This window comes from Megalobrama amblycephala, linkage group LG3, assembly GCF_018812025.1.
Source record: "Megalobrama amblycephala isolate DHTTF-2021 linkage group LG3, ASM1881202v1, whole genome shotgun sequence".
NCBI lineage: Eukaryota > Metazoa > Chordata > Actinopteri > Cypriniformes > Xenocyprididae > Megalobrama > Megalobrama amblycephala.
The window spans coordinates 54440271-54468174 of record NC_063046.1 but is presented as its reverse complement, the minus strand read 5'-3'; the positions used below and the strand labels follow the sequence as shown (position 1 = coordinate 54468174).

Genomic DNA, 27904 nt, shown 5'->3' with positions numbered 1-27904 from the left:
GATTAATCCTATTCTGTATTTACATGCGCTGTTCTGTCATTTAAATGAGTGATAGCTGCATTCTAACTCTCTTAAAATTCAGATACTGACAATCGCCCAAAGTAAAATGAAATAAGACCAAAAGTTTGTGACCAGCAACTGCCCACTTTATTCATAAGTCCATAAAGTGACTCGCTTTACAAGGCAAGCCCAAACAACAAGCCCAAAGATGTTTATAATGCATTACTTCATTCAAAAATAATGGATACCAATAGTGGATTTTTTTTATTGTCTACCAGACAAAAGTAATAGCACACCTTGTTTCAAGCCACACAATTTGAGGAATTATTCACTTAGTTCATTTTTAAGACAAGACATTTGTTAAAGTTTAAAGTCTCTGAACTGAATTTGCAACCTACTTTACTTCAGTGTTGTGATGTATGACGGAATAATGAATGAGAAAATATAGAGGCCGTGGCTTGATTTTAGGGCACCTCCTCACCGTCTATCGCTCACAGCAGACTGTCCGGGGTTAAAGGCATAGTTCCCCCAAAAATTAAAATTCTCATGTTGTTCCAAACCTGTATGAGTTTCTTTCTTCTATTGAAAGTATTTTGAAGAATGTTGGTGATCAGACAGTTGACGGTAGCCATTGACTTCCATAGTATTTTTTCCTACTATGAAAGTCAAAGGCTACTGTTAACTGTCTGATTACCAACATTATTTTGTGTTCAACAATTCATACAGGTTTGGAACAACATGAGGCTGAGTAAATGATGACAGAATTTTCATTTTTAAGTGAAATATCTCTTTAAGGATGTTCAGCCCAAGCCATCAAGCTGTCATTATCAGAGAAGAACGTCATTCTAAAGGGGAAGCAAATTTTCAGATTTTGACTAAAGATTAATGCAATTTTTTTCTGTGGATTAACTCGCACGGACAAATTATTCAACACAAGGCAGTAATGTGTGCTAGCAAAGTAAATATTAAAGGTGCCCTAGATTCAAAAATTGAATTTACCTCGGCATAGTTGAATAACAAGAGTTCAGCACATGGAAAAGACATACAGTGAGTCTCAAACTCCATTGTTTCCTCCTTCTTGTGTAAATCTCATTTGTTTAAAAGACCTCCGAAGAACAGGCGAATCTCAACATAACACCGACTGTTACGCAACAGTCGGGGGGTACGCCCCCAATATTTGCATATGCCAGCTCATGTTCAAGGCATTAGACAAGGGCAGCCAGTATTAACATCTGGATCTGTGCACAGCTGAATCATCAGACTAGGTAAGCAAGCAAGGACAACAGCGAAAAATGGCAGATGGAGCAATAATAACTGACATGATCCATGATATCATGTTATTTTTAGTGATATTTGTAAATTGTCTTTCTAAATGTTTCGTTAGCATTTTGCTAATGTACTGTTAAATGTGGTTAAAGTTACCATCGTTTCTTACTGTATTCACGGAGACAAGAGCCGTCGTTATTTTCATTTTTTAAACACTTTCAGTCTGTATAATTCATAAACACAACTTCATTCTTTATAAATCTCTCCAACAGTGTGTAATGTTAGCTTTAGCCACAGAGCACCATCAAACTCATTCAGAATCAAATGAGTCAAAACATCCAAATAAATACTGTACTTACGCGATTAGACATGTTGCATGACAAACACTTTGTAAAGATCCATTTTGAGGGTTATATTAGCTGTGTGAACTTTGTTTATGGTGTTTAAGGAGAGCGCGAGCTCTTGGGGCGTGGAGCACGAGATTTAAAGGGGTACCCTGAATCGGCGCATTTATAATGATAGGAAGTTAAAAAAATTAATAAAAAAAAACTAGGATATTTTGAGCTGAAACGTCACAGACACATTCTGGGGACACTTATATTACATCTTTTGAAAACATGTTCTTCGGCACCTTTAAGCTTTAACCCTATAAAGACGTTTTAGACAAAATATATAAAGAAGTTTGCAAACATGTTTTTTGTTGAGTATCGTATGTGATACATCAGGCTTTTATGGCTTATACAGTCAAACCAAGATTTATTCAGACACCTTGAACATTTCATTCATGAATACAGTTTATTTACTACAGTTTAGAAAAATGGTAATAAAATATGACAAGATCTTAGAGTTAAACTGTGTCAGGAAAAAATAATCTTAATTATGTCAGATAACGCTTAAGCAAAACATGGTCAGGTCAAAGTGTCTGAATAATTTTTGGTTCCAAATTTTTATAAATTTTACTGGTAGTCCACTGTATGAAGAATTATGGGATATAATATAATATAATATATCACAGTTTACTTTATTTTGCTCTCCTCACTTAGTGTCTACTCTATAGTGCCCTGCACCCACTAGTAAAAATATATTAAAAATATTAAAAAATGTCTGAATAATTTTTGGTTTGACTGTATATATATATCTGAGAATATAGAGCTCATACCTCAAGTTTTTTATTTTTTTATTTATTATTTTTTTTTATTCAGAGGCCCAAACTGAGAATATGCAATTTGTTGCAGTTTCTGATATTTATGAACAAAATGTAAGATGAAATCAATCTTTATAACAGTATAGCAGACTATTTACATAAAATGCATATAAATATCAGTTGTTGCTCTATATCTCCCAATCATATGTCTTAGTAAGATGATATTTAAATGCTTTGATTTGATTTTGGAGGACAAAACATATCATGCAATGCCATACGATGATGATTGAGAGATGAACAAATAAACGTTCCTCAAAAGCCTGATGGATCATATTTAATACTCGCATTTTAACATGATTTTACAAAAAAAAAAAAAAAGTGATGTATGGATAATCAAGTGAAGTTTAGTCCAGTAAGTGTTCATCTTGAAATATTACTAACAATATAAAAGTTGTTCTTGCATTTACTTTATAAAAAATAAAGTTTTCACAGAAAAAGGAGACAAACCACAAGCTGAAGTGGAGTGAAGTTTTTCAGAATGATACTAAAAGGCCTTTTACTTGGTTAAAAAAAAAGCATAAACTGTTAATCTGACAACAGAAGGTATGTAGTAGATTGAGTACAACAGGTTTTTCAGCAAAGTTTTGATTGTTGATAATTTAGAGGCCTTGCGTATCAAATATGACAGTCAAACTCAATGAATCGGACTCGTGCACTAATAATGACGTCTAAACTGAATTGCGAGCAATTCACGACACCCTAGCGTAGTGGCAGAGAGTTTTACAACTCACGATTTCTTCAGAGAATGTAAAAATCTAGTTAATTGGAATGTTTGGTTTAAAAAAAAAAAAAAAGGTATAAACTGGCTAAAAGTTGAAAGGGGAGGACGACAGGCAGGCAGGCAGCAGAAGTGAAGTGATGGAGGTGTGAGCGCAGTCTGTGGTGGAGGAGCAGGAGGGTCACGGCCTGATGGATGTAATTGCTGGCGGTGTGAGGAGGGGAGCGCTGTGCAGTGCTGTAATTAAAGATGATAGATCGCCCTGTCAGCTACATCAGACCCGTGTCCCGCAGGTCCCCTCAGAGACAAACTGTCCTTTCCTCTCTGCCTATTCTTCTCATTTAACCTTAGAGCAAACCTCACAACTTCTGATGCATGGCACATTACAGTCACACACACAACCTTTCTATTTAAATGAACATCCTGTAATAAAAATGTCTTTTCATCATTTTCAAACAGGTCAATCAAGATCTGCACCCCAGGAAGGAAAGAAGAAACGCCTATGACGCCAAAACGAACCCCGGCCCGATTTGGCTTATAGTGCTTATTTCACCTACGTAATATTGCAAACGTGATGTTGTTTAGTACAGTTGCTTCTGTCAGTGCAATTTTCTTAAACTATGATCATCATAGTGTTTGTCGCATGCAGCATCTGGGTTTGGCCAGCAGTAGGAGCAATTGTATAAGGAGAAAATTTCCAGTCATCATGTCTTCCCCCTCAGACAAAGTCCAGACAGTGCAAAAGAAGCACAAATAATGCTGACAAAAAAGTGGATGCTAGTGCAGCACCTGCTCTTTAAATTAAAAAAAACAAACCTTTTTCATTCTTAGTTTTCAATGCACTAAAGAAAACAAAAATCTTTATTTGACATTATTGGTTATACTTTGCCCAACAACAGGGCTTTTTTATGTTTGAAGTGTTTCTTTAAACCAGAACAGCCAAATTTATTCATGCGCTTCTGTAATATTCACTTTACCCTGGAATTGTAATTCACATCCTCTCATATTTTGGCTTGTGAAATGCAGCTGTTGTATCATTCTTTCAGAGAACACAGAGCATCCATGAATATTAACTTCCTGTACTTTGATAGGTTAATCCCCTGTGGATGAAGCACGCCTTTGTTATTCTGACAAAAAACATTGCTAGAATATTTCATCATTCTGCTGGAATCAACACTGACCAGGCGGCAGTCAAATCCTGTGTCGTCTTTGATGCAATTGGGCTGCAAGTCATCGAACAGATCTACCGTGTACCGACAGAGATGACGGGCCTGCGAATTCGCAAAAACCGCAACGTGATCAACCGCTTTCCGCTGAGGGTCATTTTGCTTCATTCTGCTGCTCTGTGTTTTCTGAAGCTTTGAAATAGAGGTCTGTTGAACTTTGTCTTCATTACTGTTGTGTACAGTATATCTGTATATTGTGTTTTTCCTTTTTTGTATGATTTAGATATGCAGAAGTCAACAAGTTTAGACTTGGGCGAATTATGTTTTCGCAGGAAAATAGGAATAACCATATTTTTGAAAATGTAAAATTCATTCTGTGATTCAATTTTATGGTTTTATCTTCAATATTAAAGAAGTGAACACAGCGACACTTTGTTAGTGTTATTTGTAAGGTGGTAATTGGACCAGTACATTTTAACACATTTGCACAATAGGCTTTGTCAAGTGTCACATGAACGAACAGGAAAACAGGTCTCATTGCATCCGCTAGTTGGAGAAAGCGTAAATGGCAGTAACTGACACCGATATCGATCTTTTAACTTTTTCTCCATCATTGAAAGACTTTTCTGGTTTTCCGTGTTTTCACTGTTATACGGTAGGGATCTTCTGATTTACGCATCTTCTGAAAGAGTACGGAATCTCTGGATCGAAACTTGTGCAAAAAAGAAGCAAAAACAAGCGATTACATTTTTTTTGTTTGTTTAAAAGGCTATGATGTTCTTTCTTTTAATATATTGCATGTTCAGATATTCATACAACAAAATATTGCGCGGACTCTCTGTGGTCATTAAAAATCCCAGGATAAAAGATTAGGGGTTTAACCCCAGCATCCCGGCCAAATTTGCCCACTGGCCTCCTAATCATCCCCATACTGATTGGTTTCACATTGCACATTGTGGCAGTGGTTGAGATTCTCCACTTCCATATGTAAAAGCGCTTTGAATGCCAAGAAAAGTGCTATAATGTAACAAATTATTATTTATTATTAAAATATTCTGGGGCCATGCAAGTGTTATGGTGGTGCCACTGGTGGTGGCAGGCAACTTTTTTTTCTTTCTTTTTTTTAATGCTGGCGGGGAAAGAATTAAGGTAATCAGCTAACTTAGCTAGTTATTTTTATTGTTGGTGTTTTATTTAATTTTAATATCTGAATGTTAGTGAGAAGAAAAATAAAAAATAGATTATTTGGTAGCTCCTTGGAAGGCATCTTGAGTAAAACATCTCTATATTTAACGAAGCACATACAAAAGGCCTGAAGCTGTTCTGGTACAGATTAAGGAATTTTGTTGCACATTAGGGTCGTTTAAAGAGATGGCTGATTATGATTTCACTTTTTTAACTTTAGTTAGTGTGTAATGTTGCTGTTTGAGCATAAAAAACATCTGCAGTGTTACAGTGCTCAAAGAAATCACTTTTTAAGGACTACAACAAATGGCTGGTAGGGACTACAACGAGCTTCTTCCTGGGTTGGTGATATCACTAACCCTAAAATTTACATAAACCCCGCCCCTGAGAACAAAGGGGGCAAGGTCATGTTGAGCTGCTTTAGAGAAGAGGAAGAGTTGTTGTAGTAGAGTGTTGTTGCCATGCCGTCATTTTACACTGGACTGCTTCACAAACGAGGGTCAAGCATTGTTGTTGTTGAGCAACTGAAGCATGAACCCTCTTCTGGAAAGGGGGTCGGGAGCAGCAGCTCATTTGCATTTAAAGGTACACACACAAAAAAAATGGTGTTTTTGCTCACACCCCAATAGGGGCAAATTTGACAAGCTATAATAAATGATCTGTGGGGTATTTTGAGCTGAAACTTCACAGACACAGTCTGGGGACACCAGAGATTTATATTACATCTTGTGAAAAGGGCATCATAGGTCCCCTTTAAACAGAATGCGATTTTGCATTCCTTTTTTCCATTGTTAATGCAAACATGCACTAAATGGACATCTTTGTTGGATGTCTTTTGCTGTGAAAAAAACATGACACAAATTTAACTTTTAAAATGTCAACAGTTCAGGAATTGAATGGTTTTTTTTGTTGGTTTTTTTTGAGTCCACTGCAGTGAGTAAATGCAAAAAAGTGTGCGTGTGTGTGTGCCCACAGTCCTCAAAATAGTATATTTATGTCTGGAAAAATCTTGAAAATGTATAAAATATATATTAAAAACTCTAAAATGAAATTGTTGCATTTACTTTCATTTCTGAATTATTTCTTCAGTTCAGTCTTTGTCATTGTAGTCTCTATATGATCAATTATATTAAAAAAAAATAATTAGTTGTCAAAACAATTAGTATTCATGAAAAAAAAAAAAAAAATCATGCTAATTTATTGTTCACAAAGTATGTGAACGCTGTTATTTGGTAATACTGAAAATGTCTCATTTCAAAGGTGGAAATAGACAATTAGTGAATGAAAAGTTTCCACTATGGAAATATAATGACAACCAGCAACCAATGAACAAACCAGTCAGTATAGAAGTTATCAGTGAGAAGCCTAAATTAGCCCAGCATGGCACATTTTGGATGGCTCCCTGATTTAAAACACATGATCCATATCATCAGCTTCACAGAAATCTTAAGACAGGGGTGTCAATCCTTCATCTTCCACATTTCTGCAGACTTGAGCTTCAACCCTAATTAAACAGACAAGAGATTTCAGGTGAAGGTCGCCAGGATTACTTCAATTACAGGCAGGTGTGTTGAGTTAAACTCTGCAGACTTTACAGAAGCAGGATTTGACACTCCTGCTGAATGAAGGGCCTTAACCGGGTGTCACATAATCCAAAATGAGCAATGTTGGGAAACTTCAGGACCAAGACAGAACTACTGAGTTATTACTAGTGCTCGAAGTGGGTGTTGTCCTGAATTTTGACCCCCAGCAGATTATTACCCCCCTGAGTCCCCACTCCCAGTATAGGAGGATTAGGTGTGGGGATGGGGTTAGGATTAGGCAACCAGGTAGCGGCCTCAGTGAGGGGGGCAATAATTTGGCAGGGAGTTAAAATTCTGTGCATTCTGTGATCATCGCGTAAACGATTGGCCCTCTGGCTTGTCATGACGTTCCTTGTGCGAGACGTGCGCGGCTGCGTGCTCCAGTAACTTTCCACACTCTACAGGCGCCGCATGCAATGTTTTTGTCAGGAGTCAGGAGTAACAACTGCAGATTATGAGTTACCTGCGGTGAGTCCGACATAATGAATCCACTGACATGACACAGCGAATGCCGGTGGTAAACACTCGTGTTCCAATACTCGTGCACGAGTTTTGGAAGGCGTTCCCTCGAAATGAGCTGTGAAGGAGGGGGGTTGTTCTTACGCATGCGCTCATTTCAAAAACTCACTAACAGTCTTTGGTTTCTCAGTCGATGAAAAGATCCTCTTTAGCACCTTTAATGTGAGTGTAATGCATGTATCTGAATAACGATGGACTATAACGCACAATGTTTTATGCCGACTTTAACGTATATACACCGATCAGGCATAACATTATGACCACCTTCCTAATATTGTGTTGGTCCCCCTTTTCCTGCCAAAGAACATCCCTGACCCATCGAGGCATGGACTCCTCTAGACCCCTGAAGGTGTGCTGTGGTATCTGACACCAAGATGTTAGCAGCAGATCCTTTAAGTCCTGTATGCTCGATTGGATTGAGATCTGGGGAATTTGGAGGCCAAGTCAACACCTCAAACTCGTTGTTGTGCTCCTCAAACCATTCCTGAACCACTTTTGCTTTGTGGCAGGAGCATTATCCTGCTGAAAGAGGCCACAGTCACCAGGGAATACCACTTCCATGAAAGGGTGTACATGGTCTGCAACAATGCTTAGGTAGGTGGTACGTGTCAAAGTAACATCCACATGGATGGCAGGACCCAAGGTTTCCCAGCAGAACATTGCCCAAAGCATCACACTGCCTTCATAGTGCATCCTGGTGTCATGTGTTCAAGCCCGGCCATCCACGTGATTCATCAGACCAGGCCACCTTCTTCCATTGCTCCATGGTCCAGTTCTGATGTTCACATGTCCACTGTTGGCGCTTTCGGCAGTGGACAGGGGTCAGCATGGGCACCCTGAATGGTCTGCGGCTATGCAGCCACATACAGAACAAACTGATGCACTGTGTATTCTGACACCTTTCTATCAGAACCAGCATTAACTCCTTGAGCAATTTGAGCTACAGTATCTCGTCTGTTGGATCGAATCACACGGGCCAGCCTTCACTTCCCACGTACATCAATGAGCCTTGGTCGCCCATGACCCTGTCGCCGGTTCACCACTGTTCCTTCCTTGGACCACTTTTGATAGATACTGACCACTGCAGACCAGGAACACCCCACGAGAGCTGCAGTTTTGGAGATGCTCTGACCCAGTCATCTAGCCATCACAATTTGGCCCTTGTCAAACTCGCTCAAATCCTTACACTTGCCCATTTTTCCTGCTTCTAACACATCAACTTTGAGGACAAAATGTAATATATCCCACCCACTAACAGGTGCTGTGATGAAGAGATAATCAGTGTTATTCATCTTCATCTGTCAGTGGTCATAATGTTATGCCTGATGTATATGTATATACTAGTTGTATAGTTCGTTATTAATTTGATTTCATTCATACGGTCAGTTCATATTGTTACAGTTATGGTTAGGCACTGATGACATCCTTTTAATTTAGGATGTAAGGTCACTGATAAATAACATAACCCTCAAATTGTTTGCTCATTGTTCAGATTCCCTTTTATTACCTGCAGATGATCTTTGCTGCAGAATAAATTGAGTAGGAAGGAGCAGTTCATGACTCTCCCAGTGCGGTCAAGCTGTCTTTAGGCTACACTCACTTTGGTCAGTGAAAACACTGACATCTGCAGGGCTGATCTGGAAACAGCAGTGGGCTGAACTGCGCTCATTCTCCACACGAGCCATTAACAGAGCTCTCTGTAACCTCATAAACAGGGTTTCATAAGATTTGCTGCTATCCTTTGATCAAGAATTCATTTTAGGTGTTATCTTCCCGTTAATTGGTGTTTTTTCCCCTTTCCAATTACAGCTGATATTCCAGAGTGCATTAAAACACCTGGTGAGCTCAAAGAGAAGCTGACAGATCAACTCTGTAACACTATTAGTGTGATCTCACCAGACAGACATCCCAGAATTCAATTATTCACCACAGCCAAGGGACATTTAATCAGACGTCCATCAGGCAGAGGTGAGGTAATACACTCTGATTATAATTATGATTGATGACCCTGTGTGAAAAAATGTCCTTCGATTCAGAGTGTTTGTGTTTTATTCATTTTGCAAGGCATTGTCATGAACAACACAAGAGGGGTATAACAGGTTACAAGATGCTAACCGATTATGTGGTCTAGATTATAGTTTGCTTTAAGGCATGTAGACACTACAGACAAAACCATTGTTTTTTCTGGTTTTGTAAAGATGTTAGAAATATCATTGTTCAATGCTACCTGCTGTTTGCGTTTTAGGTCAGTTTTATGAGAGACAAAGTGTGTTGTTAAGGGAAAACTTTTGCTAGTGTTATGGAAGAATGACTTGATTTGAGATGCGTTTTGGTATTTTTAGTGCATTTTGAATGTAAAATTAAATATAATAATAAAATATATAATAAACTGAGGAAGTTAGTTAAAATTTGTACCCCATTTGTGGTATTTTGGTGCTTTTAGCAAACTAATAGACAGACCACTATACACTATATTTCCCCTGAACTCTTCCCTCTCATAATGGTCTTCGGGAGAAGCTCCCCTCACCCTCTTTAATGAGGCAAATCTCTGATATTGGCTGACATTTTAAAATCCTCTTCCTGAATGGCAGTGCCAGCAGTCATCTTTACAAGAGATTTCCGCTGAAGGTCTTTGTGATGATGGAGTGAATTATAATGGCCTTGGTGTCAGTGTGAATAGGAGCCAGTGGCTTAAGTGTAAAACCTTACCTCACAGATGAGCTCTGGGATCCCAAGATGCTTTGGGTCTTGAAGCCTGTTCATTTTACAAAGGGGTTTAGACCAGATTCCCTCTTCTCTGCTCTGTGATTTAGGGTGACTGAAGAGTGAAGGATCATGTCATGCATTTGTCAACAAAGAGAAAAGCAATAGCTTGTTCGCAATCACGTGGTTCTGACGATGCATGGAATTCAGCTGGAGGGCAGGAAGTAAATAAACAGAATGGAAGACATAGAGGACGGTCCGTATTTTGACACTATTTCAAAAGATAGATATAAACAAAAATTCACCACATATGGATGTGATCCTTATGTTATGAAGAGGAGCGATTTTTCTACTGAATTTAAAGACTTGATTGCCATCGAGGCGGTAAATATAGAGAATGTGAAGCTGCCGTCACGCCGTGTTCAGTTCTAGTCTGGTTTGTTTATATCGCGCTGCCTTTCTGTTAGTGAGTTTTGGGCAGTATTTTGATTTTTTGTCATGATTGTGAAAAATGTCGCTATTGTAGGTCATTCGTGCTAAATCGAGAATTGCGATAAGAACTCATCATTCAGGGAAAAAACTGGATGGCGTAATACAATTATTACATGTAAAAACACTAAGGGAAACAGGTTGAGGAGGTGACGGAAAGATGCCGTATAGCAAATCTAATAATGTAACTGACTGAACCCGCTGCCTATCAACTCAATAAAATAATCACATTGCTGAGTGTTTTTTAAAAAGTTTTGTATTTTGTTTGGTTTAATAATTAACATACATTTGCGAGTATGACTCTCACTCGGCTTGTGAATGAGCCTAACTTGCATGCAGCCGCTTCAAAACTGTTCACAAGCTTCTATGGGTTTGATTTTGGTTGTCATTTGTTGAAATAAATACAAAAAACAAATACAGCGTGTCAGTGTCAGATTCTTCTCCATGGCCGTAAAGTGAATATTTACAAAGACAACATTACATTTACACCCTTCCAACAAAGAAATGGATCGACTTCTGTCAGCCTTGATGAACCCATTTTTTTATTTGGACATTTTCTACCATATAATGGCTGAAGCAGCAGCGCGTGACACTGTTTTCATGGCACCAGATCAACATTGTGAACGGAATTCTACAAAACTCCAAATGATCATGCAGTGGGATAAAATAGCTTCTCTTCCCTGCAAACCATGAAGAATGTGAATATTTAACCAAGTCAAAGACAAAAAAGGTAAGCAGGTATCCTTATTCATTTCAGTATCAGCAGATGCAAAACGCTATTAAAGGCGACAACTTTTAAAGTTAAATAACAATAACATTTACGTGAACAACGAAAAGTTCCTTGTGGTTTCTCGGTTTGATCAATTTGAGCAACCATAAACGATGCAAAACATAGGCATTTTGAGTTTGTGATAGAGATTGCTATATAGAAAAATCACTTCCTGCCCTCCAGCCGCATTTCGCACCACAGCAATGACATTGTGCAAACAAGCTATAAAGAGTTGAGTCTCCACTCAAACTTTTACAAGGAAAGCCTAACATCTAAAAACATACAGTTTTGCTTTGTTAACTGACACAGACAGTTTCAAACAATCTTCCAGCAACGCTCGGTAGTGTTTTATTCCTTAATGAATCAATGAATGAGTCGGATAGGAGTGAATGATTCAAAGACTCACTCACAATTATTTGTAACTACGATTGTAAATAACAATGTAACGCTGAAAAATCCTCACCATGCAGACTGACAGGCTGCGTTTTGAAATCGAAAACCAAAAACTTGTGCACTCCTATTTCTATGATTGAGAGAAAGTGCAACGCCCAATATGACCTTCTAAATAAAAGAGCCAATCGGCAATTGGTAAAGTCATTGCGTCACTACAGCTGCCATTAGAAGCCCTGGTTTCTACAGAAACAGTCACTGTTCTGAGACGCGTGTTCAGGAGTGCGCATGCGCTTTGGCTGGTTCAGCCTGAAAAATACGCTTTTTAATGCGATTTGAGCATAAGAGACCACATTTGAGACAGTTGTCAGATGTCACTGATTTCAAATATGATATTTAATCGTAAGCTTTGTGAGCAGCTTTGGAGAATTTGATGTTTCCCCATTCAAAGAGAAAGGAACTGTAATTGCACGACTGAAATCAAAGATGGCTACCGAGTAAAATGACTTGCCTGAAGGAGACTTTCGCAGGTACTACTTTTGAACAAGTTCTTAACTCACGACCGGTATATAGTATGAATGTGTGTAGTATGAATGTAATCCAGAGTTAACGGATTAGGTCACTTTCAAATAAAAAGTACCCCAAGTTTTACTCACCCTCAAGCCATAGTGTATATGACTTTCTTTTTTCTGATGAACACAATCTGAGAAATATTAATAAATATTCTGACGCATCTGAGCTTTATAATGGCATTAAGTGTTACCAAAAGTATGAGCTGAAGAAAGTGTCTCCATGCACATCCATCCATCATAAACATACTCCACACAGCTCCGGAGGGTTAATAAAGGCCTTCTGAAGAGAAATGATGTTTGTGTAAAAAATAAATAAATATAAATATATATATATATGTATATAACAAGTTATGAAGTAAAATAGCTTTCACCAGACCACCTTCATATTCAACTAAAACACTACAGTTTAGCTTATGCTACATCCTACGCCTTCCATATTCAACTTATGGAAAAAAGTGTAACTGTGTAAAAAGTGTAACTGTTAAATATGGATGTTTTTTTTTTTTTACACAAATGCATCGCTTCGCTACAGAAGACCTTTATTAACTCCTTTGGAGCCTTGTGGAGTATGTTTATGATGGATGGAGACACTTTCTTCAGCTCATACTTTTCAGCATAAAGAAGAAAGTCATATACACCTAGGATGGCTTGAGGGTGAGTAAAGCCAAAGTCCCTTTAAGACAAGTCATTTCACTCGGCGGCCATCTTTGAATCGCCTCTCGGGCATCCTGGGCATCATGCAGCTCCTATCTCTTTGAATGGGGAAACATCAAATTCTCCAAAACTGTTCGCCAACCTTACGATTAAATTTCATATTTGAAATCACCAATGGAATCTGACAACAACTGTCTCATAAATGTTTTTCCAAACTCTCGAATCATGACAAAAAATGTATTTTTCAGGCTGGATCAAGCTAATGCGCATGCGCAAACCTAAATGCGCGTCTCTTGTGCTTCATTTCGGAGGCGCGCGTCTAACTTTTTCTATAGAAACCAGTGCTTCTAACGGCCGCTGCAGTGACGCGTTGACTTTACCAGTCGGCGATTGGTTCTTATTTAGAAGGCGGGAGTTATTCCGCCATATTGCGCGTTACACTTTCTCCCATTCAAAACAATACGAGTGACATGTCTTGTGTTATTCTATCCACCTGTTTCCGCGGGCCGCTACTGTAAAAGAGAACGTGGGTACAACTTCCGGTGAGGCGGCGGAAGTAGCATACCAATGGTATTTAGTGTGCTAATTAGCGAAGAGGCTAAGTGTTTTTTGGATCATTGTTTACTTTGCAAAGTTGCAAATCTTTATGAGAGATGTCGTTACGGCGCTCAGGGACAACATTTCAGTTTAGTACATTTATTAGTTAATAATATCACAATACAATAAACAGTTTTCGTGCCCTTAATTGCTCTTTACTTTACTGACCTTCCACAACAGTGCTACTGCATGACTAGAGCATCCTGACCCTGCAATACATTAACAACCCGCTGTCTGTACTTCACCTGTCACTGATGCACCAAAGCCATATGATGTGATATTGTACTCCTAACGTATCGTGCGTGCCAGAGCCAGTCGCGTTTTCACTGTATGCGATGCTAAAGGCTACTGATGTTAACCATTGCGATAAATACACACGTTTATGGAAAATATCAGAGACTGCTTGAGGGACGAAGACAATTCGTATATGATTATGATCGTGTATTTATTTAGTTTAATGTTTTATCTGTCTCTTCCCTGTGCCTGTTGATTTCTGACAAATGCATATCTTTCACAGATTCACACACTCCGGTTAACTCGCATAACTCATAACTCCTGTTGCCTTCTCATGAGCTCCCTCTGTTGCTCTGGCTGAAAGGATCAGGATAGATAGACAAGAGATCGCGCAAACATCCTCGCATTGCAATCATCGCATAATTTAGAGGAAAATAAATAGAAATGCTCAGAAAAGTGACGTAAACATAGGGTATGTTATCAATATATTTCTAAATGTGTAGCCTTTGGATTTAAAAGCCTTAGTGGAGTTGTTTTGTGCATTCTCGTGATCGTAAATAAATGGAAGCAGGCGCAACTGAATAGGTCTGTTAGATTTAGCATGATTGATCTGCACTCCTGACATAAATTAATATTAATGTAACATTTTTTAATGTAAAACATTGTTCAAATATTTATGCTGGAATCTTAAATCTTTAAGTAAAAAACAAACGTTCGCAAGTTTGGATCGTTAAATCTTGAATGACTGTCAAATGTTGAATGAATGAGTGTCACGTCCAGCTTGTTTACTTCGAACCGTTAGACGCTCCCACGTTTGACGCAAGGCCTCATGGGGCGTAGGAAACTTGTGGATAGTCTTTGGTAAAGCTTGGGGGAATTTTCATTTGAAAGTCAACAAATCCTTTAAAACATTGTCATTGACTTACCTGCCATTAACAAATCCATTCATGTGGCCTCAAGAATCTCACCGGAATAGTAGGTTATACTTTTCGTCTAACTACTGTTTTATGAATACTGAGAATTTGGACATAATACTCTTTCCATATTGGCTGCTGTTTTCACCTACTTGCCCTATATAAAGTAGGGAAATATGCATTTTCAGATACAGCCACAGTATGTCTGAATAAATACTGTACAAAAAAATAAAAAAATTCACCTGACATAGGATTTAGGGCCTATTTTAAAACAATTTTCACTCAGAAATTGATAGTAAATTTCACAAATAATTACAAAGAAATGACAAGTAACACACTAAGCCCGAAATAGCATTTTCTTGTAAAACATACTCCAATAATCTTTGTTTACCACTTCCAAATATTATTTTTTTTTTTAGTGTACGTACAAGCAAAGTGATACAAACTGAAAAGTCCCAGTGCTGTTGGCTGATATTATTAATACAGTTTAAGTATTTAAGTTTAAGTAAGTAAATATGTCACTTGTTACCTAATTCAAATAATCATAGATGATTTGTCCATAATGCTGCATGAATAAAGTCACATTATTTCCTTTTTTTGGAACACAACCCACTCATAGATGAGCTTGAAAATGAGATGTGCGAAGATCAACAGTGCTACACAAATGCATATGACCCACATATTATTTACGCTATTGTTCACTGCTGTTCACAGTCCTTCCTCATTATTTACGACATAATCACAACCTTGTTTTGCATGTGATTATGGTTGTGTAGCTTCAGGGCACCATTGTGTTTGTGAAGTCTCTTTCACTAGAATTGGCCTTAAACACAGTTCACAGGGAAATTCAGAGTATTAATAACAATTATTGGTGTCCATTAGTTACTACAGGCACCTTTAGTGTTGGATATTGACTGTTGCCTATTGATTTCGCTGCTTGTCACTTGGGGTTGAATTGGGGTTCCATTGACTCAGAACACTTCAAACAAGCCCTCTTTCACTGACACGCTCTCCACACTAGTATCAGTACAACTCAAGGAGGAGGATATTATTTTAAATAGCGTCATGATCCGAAATAGAAAATGAAAGCATGTGCTTGACATGTAAGGAAAATAGATCTTTTGCATCTGTCTTCCAGTCATCCGCTGAAATGCTTTCATTTAATCCTTACTAGTTAAAAAAACAGCCAAATAAAACATGTATCACTTTTATTGACTGATTTGTGTTTATAGGAAATGCATGATGACTTGGCGAATAAGGCATGACATTATTTAATAATTTAAAAATGCTATTAATGTCGCTGGATGACTGATATGACACGTCCCCGAAATCTTTTCATTGCCTCTTAAACATAAAATCCATTAAAAGATTATATATTACGCCATCATTCATATGAGGCATTATTATATGATTGATTAATGTACAAATACGAGTATTACCTTTAACTTTTCTAAACCACAAACTATGACAGAAGCAGCATTGAAACTTTACCTGCCATTAGAATTTACACTCTCGTTCATCTCTGTAAACTATAAATGTAATTAGGAAGAAAATTCACAGTAGAATGTTCATTAAATATGAAGTATCGTGTGTCAAATTTCATTTGAAAGGCAAAAATAAATCAGCAGCTGATGTCAGTATATAAATGAACACAAGAGGAATCAGATTCTTAGTGCACAGCTATTCAGAAATGAATCAAGTTTTATCAACATAGATGAAGTCGAAGATGAGTACATGGACTCCCATGATGGTCCAGGTTTGTTTGTGTTGCTGGTGAAGCTGATTGACCAAGAAAGTCTTGCTGGTTAAGGCAGTTAAGCGACTATGAAAAAAGCTTAAAGCAAGTGCAAGATGGTTTGCTGGTCTTAACTGGTCTTCCAGTGTGGTTTTAGGTATTTTGACTGGTCAGACAGAAGAGATCAGCAGAAGACCAGCTTAGTTAGGCTGAGAGTTCATCCTAAACCAGCTTAGACCAGCAAACCATCTTAAGATTGGTGTCAGCAAGGTATAGTGACCCAATTGACCCTACGACTTAAGTGGTTACTTAACCTCGCTCACCCCTTTTCTAGGGCGAGTATACTCTGAGTCGGCTCAGATGCTGATGTACCTGATTGGAATAAATTACCTTGAATACAGTTGATCATTGCGCAAAAAACAAGAGAACCAACAACAATAAGCACAAGCTATTATATCAGGTTATACTGAAACACTAAATATAAAAGTAGAAGATGAGAAATTTGTGAAATTACAAGGGGAAACCTACCAAAGTGTGAAGAAGTGGACAGTGGACATGAAATATTGACATCTTAAAATAAAGGTAACTTTGGCTGAATGTATGTAGTCTTTGTATTTAATGGAGAAAACAAATCATTGAAGTCTAAAGTGAATGAAATGAACGACAGTCAATGCCATTAACTAGAGCTGCACGATTCTGGATAAATTGAGAATCAAACAGAGATTATGATTCTCCCACGATTCTGGAAAGACAACTAAACAAAATAACATGTAGGTAATAAAATGCTGCAGTCTATTTAAAATGTTTAATCAATCTGAATGAATTATTAAAAAAAAAAAAATTGGTTTGAATGAAGGATTCAATGACTCACTCAATAAATATTTCACTTGTTTCATTACTGGATGAATTAGTATCTAATCTCTTGAATGAATGATTCAATGACCAATACATTTTTAATGGTCACTTGTCGCCACCTGGTGGTGTAACGATGTAATCGATACAATTGTTATTTGAAGCACCAAGTTATTTTCAAAAGGTGATTTATTCTATTTTGATTGCTTCCATAGACATCAGTGTTTATATCCAAACTATAAACTTTTATTCCAGTACTTCTGTGATAATCTGAATTGTTGTAACAGAAATAACGATACTGTGTGGTTGAAAAGACTGTTTGTGAAGCTGTGAACTGCTTTCTCTAGGTCAGCAGCAGCGTGAACGCAGATCTGAATGTTCTATTGTGATTTTGTCAAAGGTTTAATAGACGCAGGCGAATCGTTGTTATTTAGGAATGGAATCGAGTTGGTGTTTGCATTGAGATTGCGATCTTTTAACGAATAATCATGCAGCTCTACCATTAACCATGAAATTTGCGGGTCATTGTAATAGAATGTTTATACGCATGTTTCCCAACACCTCAGAGTTTCGAAACAGAGTTGCAGGCATGTTAATGACCCTAAATGAGAAAGGTTAACCAACCAAGGGTGCGTTTCCCATACAACAACGTAACTCGCTGCTTCACTACTATAGTACGATGCATCGTTGAACAAATCAGCTAGCTAGTCATGATTGACTCGTTCAGCCACGTTGGTGAATGACGTCATGCAGGTGGTGGAGTAATTACTTCTTTAAATGAATCCGTTTGAGACTGAATTGATGCTAGATTTTTTGCTATAAATTACGTGGAATCTTCTCATTTTTCTCAGTTATTTTGCTTTATTTTCAGATTCAATCTTAGGCATGTTCTTATGCACATGCGCACTCTTCAAAAACGCTGCTTAAAGGTGCCCAAGAATGCTTTTTCACAAGATGTAATATAAGTCTAAGGTGTCCCCTGAATGTGTCTGTGAAGTTTCAGCTCAAAATACCCCATAGATTATTTTAAATTAATTTTTTTAACTGCCTATTTTGGGGCATCATTAACTATGCACTGATTTTTTCAGCGCGCCGCCCCTTTAATTTGCGTGCTCCCTGCCACACGAGCTCTCGATTATATTACAGCACATTTACAATTCACACAGCTAATATAACCCTCAAATGGATCTTTACAAGATGTTCGTCATGCATGCTGTATGCATGCTTCGAATTATGTGAGTAAAGTATTTATTTTGATGTTTATATTTGATTCTCTATGAGTTTGAGGCTGTGCTCCGTGGCTAACGGCTAATGCTACACTGTTGGAGAGATTTATAAAGAATGAAGTTGTGTTTATGAATTATACAGACTGCAAGTGTTCAAAACGACGGCTCTTGTCTCGGTGAATTCAGTAAGAAACGATGGTAACTTTAACCACATTTAACAGTACATTAGCAACATGCTAACGAAACATTTAGAAAGACAATTTACAAATATCACTAAAAATATCATGCTATCATGGATCATGTCAGTTATTATTGCTCCATCTGCCATTTTCGCTGTTGTTCTTGCTTGCTTACCTAGTCTGTTGATTCACCTGTGCAGATCCAGACGTTACTGGCTGCCCTTGTCTAATGCCTTTCATAATGTTGGGAACATGGGCTGGCATATGCAAATATTGGGGCGTACACCCCGACTGTTACGTAACAGTCGGTGTTATGTTGAGATCCGCGTGTTTTCCGGAAGTCTTTTAAACAAATGAGATTTACATAAGAAAGAGAAAGCAATGGAGTTTGAAACTCAATGTATGTCTTTTCCATGTACTGAACTCTTGTTATTTAACTATGCCGAGGTAAATTCAAATTTTGAATCTAGGGCACCTTTAAATATCTTGACAAACTAAAATATGTAAATGACATTTGTAATCGTTGAACTATGTTAGTAATGGCGGAACTTGTGACGTTAGTTGGCTAACGGCGCTTTTGGGATACGCACCCCAGTATTGTTGCAGGTCAAACTGAAATCAATTATTCCGCTTTCTTAAAACATCTACCACACTGTATTCTACTATTCCTTTCCTTTGTGCAAATGTAGAGAGTTTAGTTTAAATTTGCAAGTTTAGTAGTTCATGTGGCCTACTGCCTACTCTGACCCAACGCTTGGATTTTACAGGCTGGTTTCTGAACAGAACGAATTAAACTCCATTCAGAAGACTCTCTGCATACCTAGTATCTGAATTACATGCACCTTTTTACCATAATGTTAGGAATTTGCCAAAAAAGGAGGTTCATGTGTCAGACAGTTAAGTTTGAAGAACAAAAGTCAGCAAAGCCTTTTGATTGGCTATTTAAGCTATCAGTCATTTATCTGTCACAAGGTCAATTGTCAGCCATCATTTGAAAATAATGTTTTCCCAGAACTCATTGAGTCAGTGATAAAGAAAGGATCCAAGAGACAGTCTGTTTGCAGACAACAGTTCTGTAGCCATCCAAGTCGATCCAGACTCAGGCACTGGCGCCGCAGGTGGTAAGGAAGTGCTTTCTTCTTCCTCTGCCTCTTTATTCACTGTAAGAAGCAAACAACATGCAATTTTATTTACAGCCACCTCATAAACAAGGTCATTACTGATTCAATGGGCTTCTCCAATTAACTAAACAACCATTATGTCTATCATAATTACACTTGTGTATATGACATTGGCAAATACATTTTCATGCAAACGAGCTTTCAGGTTTATATTCTATTCAAACAGCCTCTCTCTCTCTCTCTCTTGGTCTTTTTGCTCTCGCTGGCTTTGGTTTCTTCCTACCTCTGCTTTTCATTTCTGAGAGCACCGAGAGTCTGAACACTATTGCATGGAAGACAAAAGGTCAAAGGCTACTGATGATATCTATGCCATGTTCCCTTAAATATAATGAGCACTCTCATTCTCGAACAGCTCATCAAAGTTTTTAGTCGAGCCTTATGCTCTCTGTGGAAAACAAATCCAGCTTATTAGCCAAATATGCGTCTCTTTTTCTGTGGCTCCATGTAAATTTCACCCTTTATTTAAGGAGAAAATCACCGTTCCACGTATTCCCCGAACTCTTCGCTGTCTCCAGCGGACAGCTTAGCATATGCGATGGGCTAGTCGGCGACTTCGGCGGCATGGTTAATGCGAGACCTTTTGTGCTGTTTAATTCCAGAAGGATAAACAGGCTTGCGCATGCAAAATTATTCAAACGCAGATAATTAACCGGGGAAACAATCAGCTGTGTGAATAATAATCCACAGTGGTAGACATTATAACTTTTGAGCATGAGAATAAGATGGATGTGAGTACCTTGGGCATGAGCTTATCAAATAAAGCTCGGTAAATGTACCCTGAATGAAATGAGTCAATCATTTTAATGTGCGAGAGAAGCCCTGAGGAGAACAAATAAGCAATCACTGCATCACGCAGGGCGAGCAAATGAACCTGCTGCACAATTAGGCAGGGTCACATTCAGCGAGGGCTGCAAGCACTCCATGTGCTAATGAGCTCTGTGCGTGTCAGGGAAAGGGGGATGGAGAGAGAGAGAGACAGAGAGAGAGACAGTTACCGCCTGAATAAAGAGCCTACAACCAGAGCACTTACTGCGGTATAGATAGCACTTCATTAAGGACACTTTCACACCATAGCTTTTGGTGCAAACCGAAGTCGATTTGACGTCAAAGTTCAGTTTTTTTTGGTTATAAAGAGCAACTGAGTTCTCTTCAAAAGGTGGTCTTAGATGCAATTTATTTGAACTGAGGTACAGTTCACAGTTGGTAGGAACAGTCTGTCCCAAGTCACAGAAGTGAAGTACTAATGCAAGTGCTGTGATGAATCCAAAGTGACAAAAACATGAATAAATATGGAAAAATGTTAGAGTGGTAAAACGCGGGCTCTAGTTCTTGCAGTGCTATTCTCGTTGACGACGGCAACATAGTGGGGTGCAATTTTGGCCACATTTGGTGTGCTTGAGACAAACTTCAGGATTTGTGAAGGATTTCTTTTGTTGTAGGGCAGCTTTTGATCACTTTAGACCAAAGTATTCTTCAGTTTTGACACAAACGCTTAACGTGAAGTATACACTTGAGCATGTGCGAACAGTCGGACTACACGCACATTGGAATGTTTCAAGTTTGTCCGGTGTCTGCTCTGTTTCTCTCGAGAAGTTATATTTTTGTATAATGTGAACAACATTGTAAAACATAATTTTTTGAAGTTGTAAAAAAAAAAAAAAAAAAAAGAAAAGATCAGTGTTTTACAAGAAAATATTGTCAGCTTTTTTACTTCAAATTTTAACATTTAATTCAATGTGTTACTTGCTGTTTCTTTTAAATGAACACTTTCCCCACCAGCATTTTTTTTTTTTTTTTTTTTTTTTTTTTTTTAAAGTTGCCAGCCAGCTCCAGCATTTTTGATAATTTTCACAAAATTTTTATGGCCCACAGAATATTTTGTTGTGTGAATATCTGAACATGCAATATATCAAAAGTAAGAACAGAGCCTTTGCTTTTAAACAACAACAACAACAAAACCCTAGCTTCATGCATTCTTTTTTAATCAACACTTGAATGTGGGTAAGTTTAATTAAAGGTGCCCTAGATTCAAAAATTGAACTTATCTTGGCATAGTTGAATAACAAGAGTTCAGTACATGGAAATGACATACAGTGAGTCTCAAACTCCATTGTTTCCTCCTCCTTATATAAATCTCATTTGTTTAAATGACCTCTGAGGAACAGGCGAATCTCAACATAACACCGACTGTTACATAACAGTCGGGGTGTACGCCCCCAATATTTGTATATGCCAGCTCATGTTCAATGCATTACACAAGGGCAGGACGTCTGGATCTGTGCACAGCTGAATCATCAAACTAGGTAAGCAAGCAAGGACAATAGCGAAAAATGGCAGATGGAGCAATAATAACTGACATGATCCATGATTACATGATATTTTTAGTGATATTTGTGAATTATCTTTCTAAATGTTTCGTTAGCATGTTGCTAATGTACTGTTACATGTGGTTAAAGTTACCATCGTTTCTTACTGTATTCACGGACGGAGCACTATCAAACTCATTCAGAATCAAATGTAAACATCCAAATAAATACTATACTTACGCGATTAGACATTGCATGACGAACACTTTGTAAAGATCCATTTTGAGGATTATATTAGCTGTGTGAACTTTGTTTATGGTGTTTAAGGCAAGCGCGAGCTCTTGGGGCGTGGAGCATGAGATTTAAAGGGGCCGCGTACTCTGAATCGGCGCATTTATAATGATAGGCAGTTAAAAAAATTTATTAAAAAAAACTATGGGGTATTTTGAGCTGAAACTTCACAGACACATTCAGGGGACATTTAAGACTTATATTACATCTTTTGAAAACGTTCTTCGGCACCTTTAAAAAAAGCAGTATTTTGAACAAAAAGCTGAGAAAATAGTGTTTTTTCCAATGTGCATAAGCAATGCTTTTATCAATTGTTTCTGCTCCTTTTTTGCCTGTGTTTTGATTCAGAGAATCTGTACTCTTTCAGAACTTCTGTAATAGCACCCCCTATCGAATAACAGTGGAAACATGCAAAGCTCAAAAACTCCGTAAATGGTGGGGAAAGAATTAATTGTGAAATTTACTGACAATTTCTGAGTTAAAACTGTTTCTACACCAATTTCAATGTAGAGATGTGGGCATCTCTAAACCCACTCACACACACGCTCATCGATGTGGGCTTCTGTTGTTGTCGTGTCACCATTAGTTTGATTAGTGATTTATACCTCTGTGTCAAACCTACGCAGTAGCTATGATGTAGGCTGTGTGTAGCACGCATAGCCTGCGACGTAGCCTGATGTGCACCTCTTCAAAAATGTAACAACACGTCAATTCTATGTGGACCGCAAGCGCTGTGATTGGTCTAGAACCCCTCCCTCAGGTCAAAAAGAAAAAGCGACAAGGACAACGACGCAAAAGTATAAATGATAACCGACACATAGCATACAGCATATGACTGTGACACAACAGCCTGGGCCAGTGTTGCCACCTTGTGGTCCAAAAAATTAGTGCAAAATAAAAAATAGATAAAAATTAAGGTGAGCAAACGAATCTACAACACATGGACTGTACGCATACAATAGAGTACATGTAAAAACTGAAGTATACTTTGGGCTTTTGTATGACATTCTTAGCAATGAGTGATTGATTGCAATGAAATTTAGTCTCCTACAAAGTTCTGACCATGTCAGAAATTTGAAATCGCGGCCACGCAATGTGAAGCAATGTTCATCCGTCTAATGAAAAACGCAAGAATTGTTGATGATACTGAGAGACAGAGGGATATTCAGTTAAAAATACTGATATTAGCTTATCTATATGATATTCAACATTTATGTTTGTTATTTAGAGTTGCCTTCACGTTATGATAGTACTATGAAAATGACAAGTCAGGTTCAATCCAAAGAATGAGCAGTCCCCAAAGTTTGCCCAAACACAACAGACTCATTATTTTTCTTTTCCAACATGACACTTGGCAAAGTTCTGAGGAAAAAGCATCTCAAACACATTAAACAACACACGCATCTGACAGTAGGGCAAGCCACATAGGTTCACGATTTAGTTTGAAGCGCAACATAGAGTTTAATATTACGTTCCACATGCATTGAAATTACGGTACACATGCATACCGAACCGAAGGACCATACTGTTCAGTATGCACGTTTACCGAACAAATGCAGTCTCTGCACACGTGGAACTTCTCTGTGTGCAGAACGAAATTTCAAACTAAATCATAAACCTATGTGGCTTCGCCGGTATACCCAAATGTTCGGTACGAATACGTGTACTGTTACACCCCTAATGTCAATAAGGTTGTCAGAACACGATTGATCACCCAAATAAACGCTTTCAGTTGTGATCAGACTTGTCTGAAAAGCAAACCGTTGATGTCGCACAGTCTGCCTATTACCCAAGATCTCACTGGGGTCACATTGTACAATGTGACAAGCAACAATCATAAGAGACAAAAAGCAGCTTAAATGTGAAAACAGCCTAAAAGCCAGACTGATTTAAAGATAAAGAGTGGGAGATGACGTGCGGAAGACACAAATGACGCCGGATGAGCTGTGGGCAAAAGGCTGACAGACAGCCGGTAATAAGGGCAGTTAGAAGCAGACAAACACTCAGGTATGCCAGCCTCACCACGAGGCAACCCAACAGGCCCCATGGCGCAGGCTTTCAAAGCAAAGTCAAAGTTATTAAGTATTCAATCATATAAAAGGGAGAGGAAGGCGTGAAAGGTTGCGGACCAAAGCACTTTTGCTCCAGTGCATTAAGAGGCTATGCAGCCGCTCCAAGTCTGCGTGAAAAGAAATAGATTGCCTCCCCAGAAGATGGCAGCTTCCCTGTATCCCCCTCCTTTTTTGCTCTTTAATAACTGCAATCTGCTGTGAAAATCTAATCCCAAGTACCATTTACGCTGCACCCAGATAACTTCTGCTTGGAAAAGCGTACAATATGAATATTTCATTCCCTGATATCCAAATAAACATGGCAGGCTTTCCATCAATCAGGGGACGCTGCAAGAAGTGAACTGGAAAGTGGAAATTGCTAATGAATAGCAAGGTTTGGTGTGGGGGGGGGGCAAGTCTTGTAAAAGCGTCTGTTTTAGTTCTCTTCAAAAATGTATACATTAGTAAAAAAAAAAAAAAGAAGCTCAGAGCACAGTGATAAACATCCCTCTCGATGATCTTGATCAAGGCCTGCCATTAAACACGTCCATATATGCCCTCCTCCGCAGCGGTATAAACACGGCCATCCCTTTCTGATGGAGCGACTGAGGCTATTATAAGTTATTTATCACAACAAATCAAGCAGTGATACTGTTCTGTATTTACTAACAGCTGAATCCGCTCATCCAAAGGATCAAGCCCCTCTTCCCTTCTTGGAAGAGTCCATCCATATACATGTTGCCCTGTACCGGGCTGTATGTAAGGTCTCAGCAGATTTGTAAGGTCACACCTGGTCTAAGAGCTCTAGTAATGACACTTAATGAAAGCTGGGAATCCATGCATACAGAAAGAGCCTGGCATGTCATAAATAAACCACAAGCCTATGGGCCATTTCCTCTCCTATCTATTTATTTGTATTTACTCTGTCTATCTTAGAGTCCAGAAGGTACTTGGGGTGTCCTAGAAGAACATAAGATGAACTTTGCTACCCAAACTTAGCAATTGGTCCTTTCTAGTTTTTTCACATCTAAGAATGTACACACTTAAAGGGATAGTTCACCCGTAAATTCTATCATTATTTACCCATATCTTGTTACAAATCATTCTTTTTTTCCTGTGAAACACAAAAAAAACATTTTTTTTTGATGAATATCATTGCCTCCCTTTTCCATATAATTAATGTGAATAAATGTGGGAAAAAAACAAGCACCATAATTAAAGAAGGAAAATGAATTTTTTTTAAACAATCTAAGATATTATTGATAACTAAAACATTGATTGTTATTTGAAATAAACAATGAATATATTAGATGAAAAACTTAACCAAAATGAGAAATGTTGCCTTGATAACTAACTGAAATTCAGTTTCAGCTGAAGTACTAAAATTACTAAAACTAAAACTGAAATAAAAATGAATTAAAGCTAAATAGAAGTATTAAAAAAGCCAAAATCTTATGACAAAATTGACAAAAGAACATAAAATTAGTAAAACTTTAAAATAAAAATTGAAAATATAAAAATAAATGCCAATTCAAAATATTAATATATACTGTAATAGTATATAAATAATACTAAAATAACAGTTACAAAATATTTTGTATTGATGTCATGTGGTGTGACCATCAAGTGACAAGAATAAAACATAAAACAATATTCCTTACACCTTAAATACACATGAAAAGAAGTTTTCTGGAGTCGCACCACATGACATTTTAACTGAACTAACCCTGAAACTGCAACAAAATAGTCAAATTATCTGATATTTTAAGAGACAACACAGTTATGAGGGCTTGCAGGGGTCCTATGATATCATTTCCTGTTCTATTTTTATTCTGCATGTTGGTTGGACCACATGACCAAAGGTTTTTTTGACAAAAAGTTTCTAAAATATTACTAAGCAGTGAAGCAGTTTTGTTAATATATATTTTGTATTGATGTCATGTGATGTGACCATCAAGTGACAAGAATAAAACAAAAAACAATATTCCTTACACCTTAAATACACATGAAAAGAAGTTTTCGGGAGTCGCACCACATGACATTTTAACTTGACAACACAGTCATGAGGGCTTGCAGGGGTCCTATGATATCATTTCCTGTTCTATTTTTATTCTGCATGTTGGTTGGACCACATGACCAAAGGTTTTTTGAAAAAAAGTTTCTAAAATATTACTAAGCAGTGAAGCAGTTTTGTTAATATATATTTTGTATTGATGTCATGTGATGTGACCATCAAGTGACAAGAATAAAACAAAAAACAATATTCCTTACACCTTAAATACACATGAAAAGAAGTTTTCGGGAGTCGCACCACATGACATTTTAACTTGACAACACAGTCATGAGGGCTTGCAGGGGTCCTATGATATCATTTCCTGTTCTATTTTTATTCTGCATGTTGGTTGGACCACATGACCAAAGGTTTTTTGAAAAAAAGTTTCTAAAATATTACTAAGCAGTGAAGCAGTTTTGTTAATATATATTTTGTATTGATGTCATGTGGTGTGACCATCAAGTGACAAGAATAAAACAAAAAACAATATTCCTTACACCTTAAATACATATGAAAAGAAGTTTTCGGGAGTCGCACCACAAGACATTTTAACTTGACAACACAGTCATGAGGGCTTGCAGGGGTCCTATGATATCATTTTGTAACAATGTAGTGGTTATTAATCAATTTATGGGTGGAATATGAATATAATAATTCATAAGGTTCTATGAATTATTATGCACATATTGACCCAAGGGGGAATTAAACATATATTGTGAATCAATTACAACGAATTATAATTGATTACATATGTGATTAGTTCAGGTTCAATAATTATTTAGAGAAACTACCATCTCGTCCAGCAAACCGCTGCTTCTCATAGAATATTATGAACTGAGTTATTCTCTGGCCATGAGAACAACTTGCTATTATAGCATCAAAGCATAAAACGATCGAAAAACGTTAAAGTGACTTGGTCTTCAGTTGAAAGAACAAACAGAACAATCGAGCGTGAATAACGTTTTAATATATGCAAACTACGAATACAGAGGTTATACGTCTAAATATATATACAAGAATATACACACCTATGTACAAGAGTGGAAGTAGAGAAGGAAAGAGAGAAG

At 37.7% G+C, this 27904-nt stretch overlaps 2 protein-coding genes across 2 annotated transcripts in view; one reads left to right on the top strand and one right to left on the bottom strand.

The window, feature by feature from the left end:
* dhx38 (DEAH (Asp-Glu-Ala-His) box polypeptide 38) overlaps positions 1–4782 on the top strand; it is a 36592-nt gene extending 31810 nt beyond the window's left edge. The window contains 1 exon segment of the mRNA XM_048186085.1: positions 3648–4782. Within this exon segment, the coding sequence (XP_048042042.1) occupies positions 3648–3729 (82 nt within the window). The 3' untranslated portion in view covers positions 3730–4782.
* Positions 4783–19896: 15114 nt separating this feature from the next.
* LOC125264079 (polyamine-modulated factor 1-binding protein 1-like) overlaps positions 19897–27904 on the bottom strand; it is a 72951-nt gene continuing 64943 nt past the window's right edge. The window contains exon 22 of the mRNA XM_048183324.1: positions 19897–20115. Coding sequence (XP_048039281.1) covers positions 20113–20115 — 3 coding nt within the window. The 3' untranslated portion in view covers positions 19897–20112. The remainder of the gene's footprint in view (positions 20116–27904) is intronic.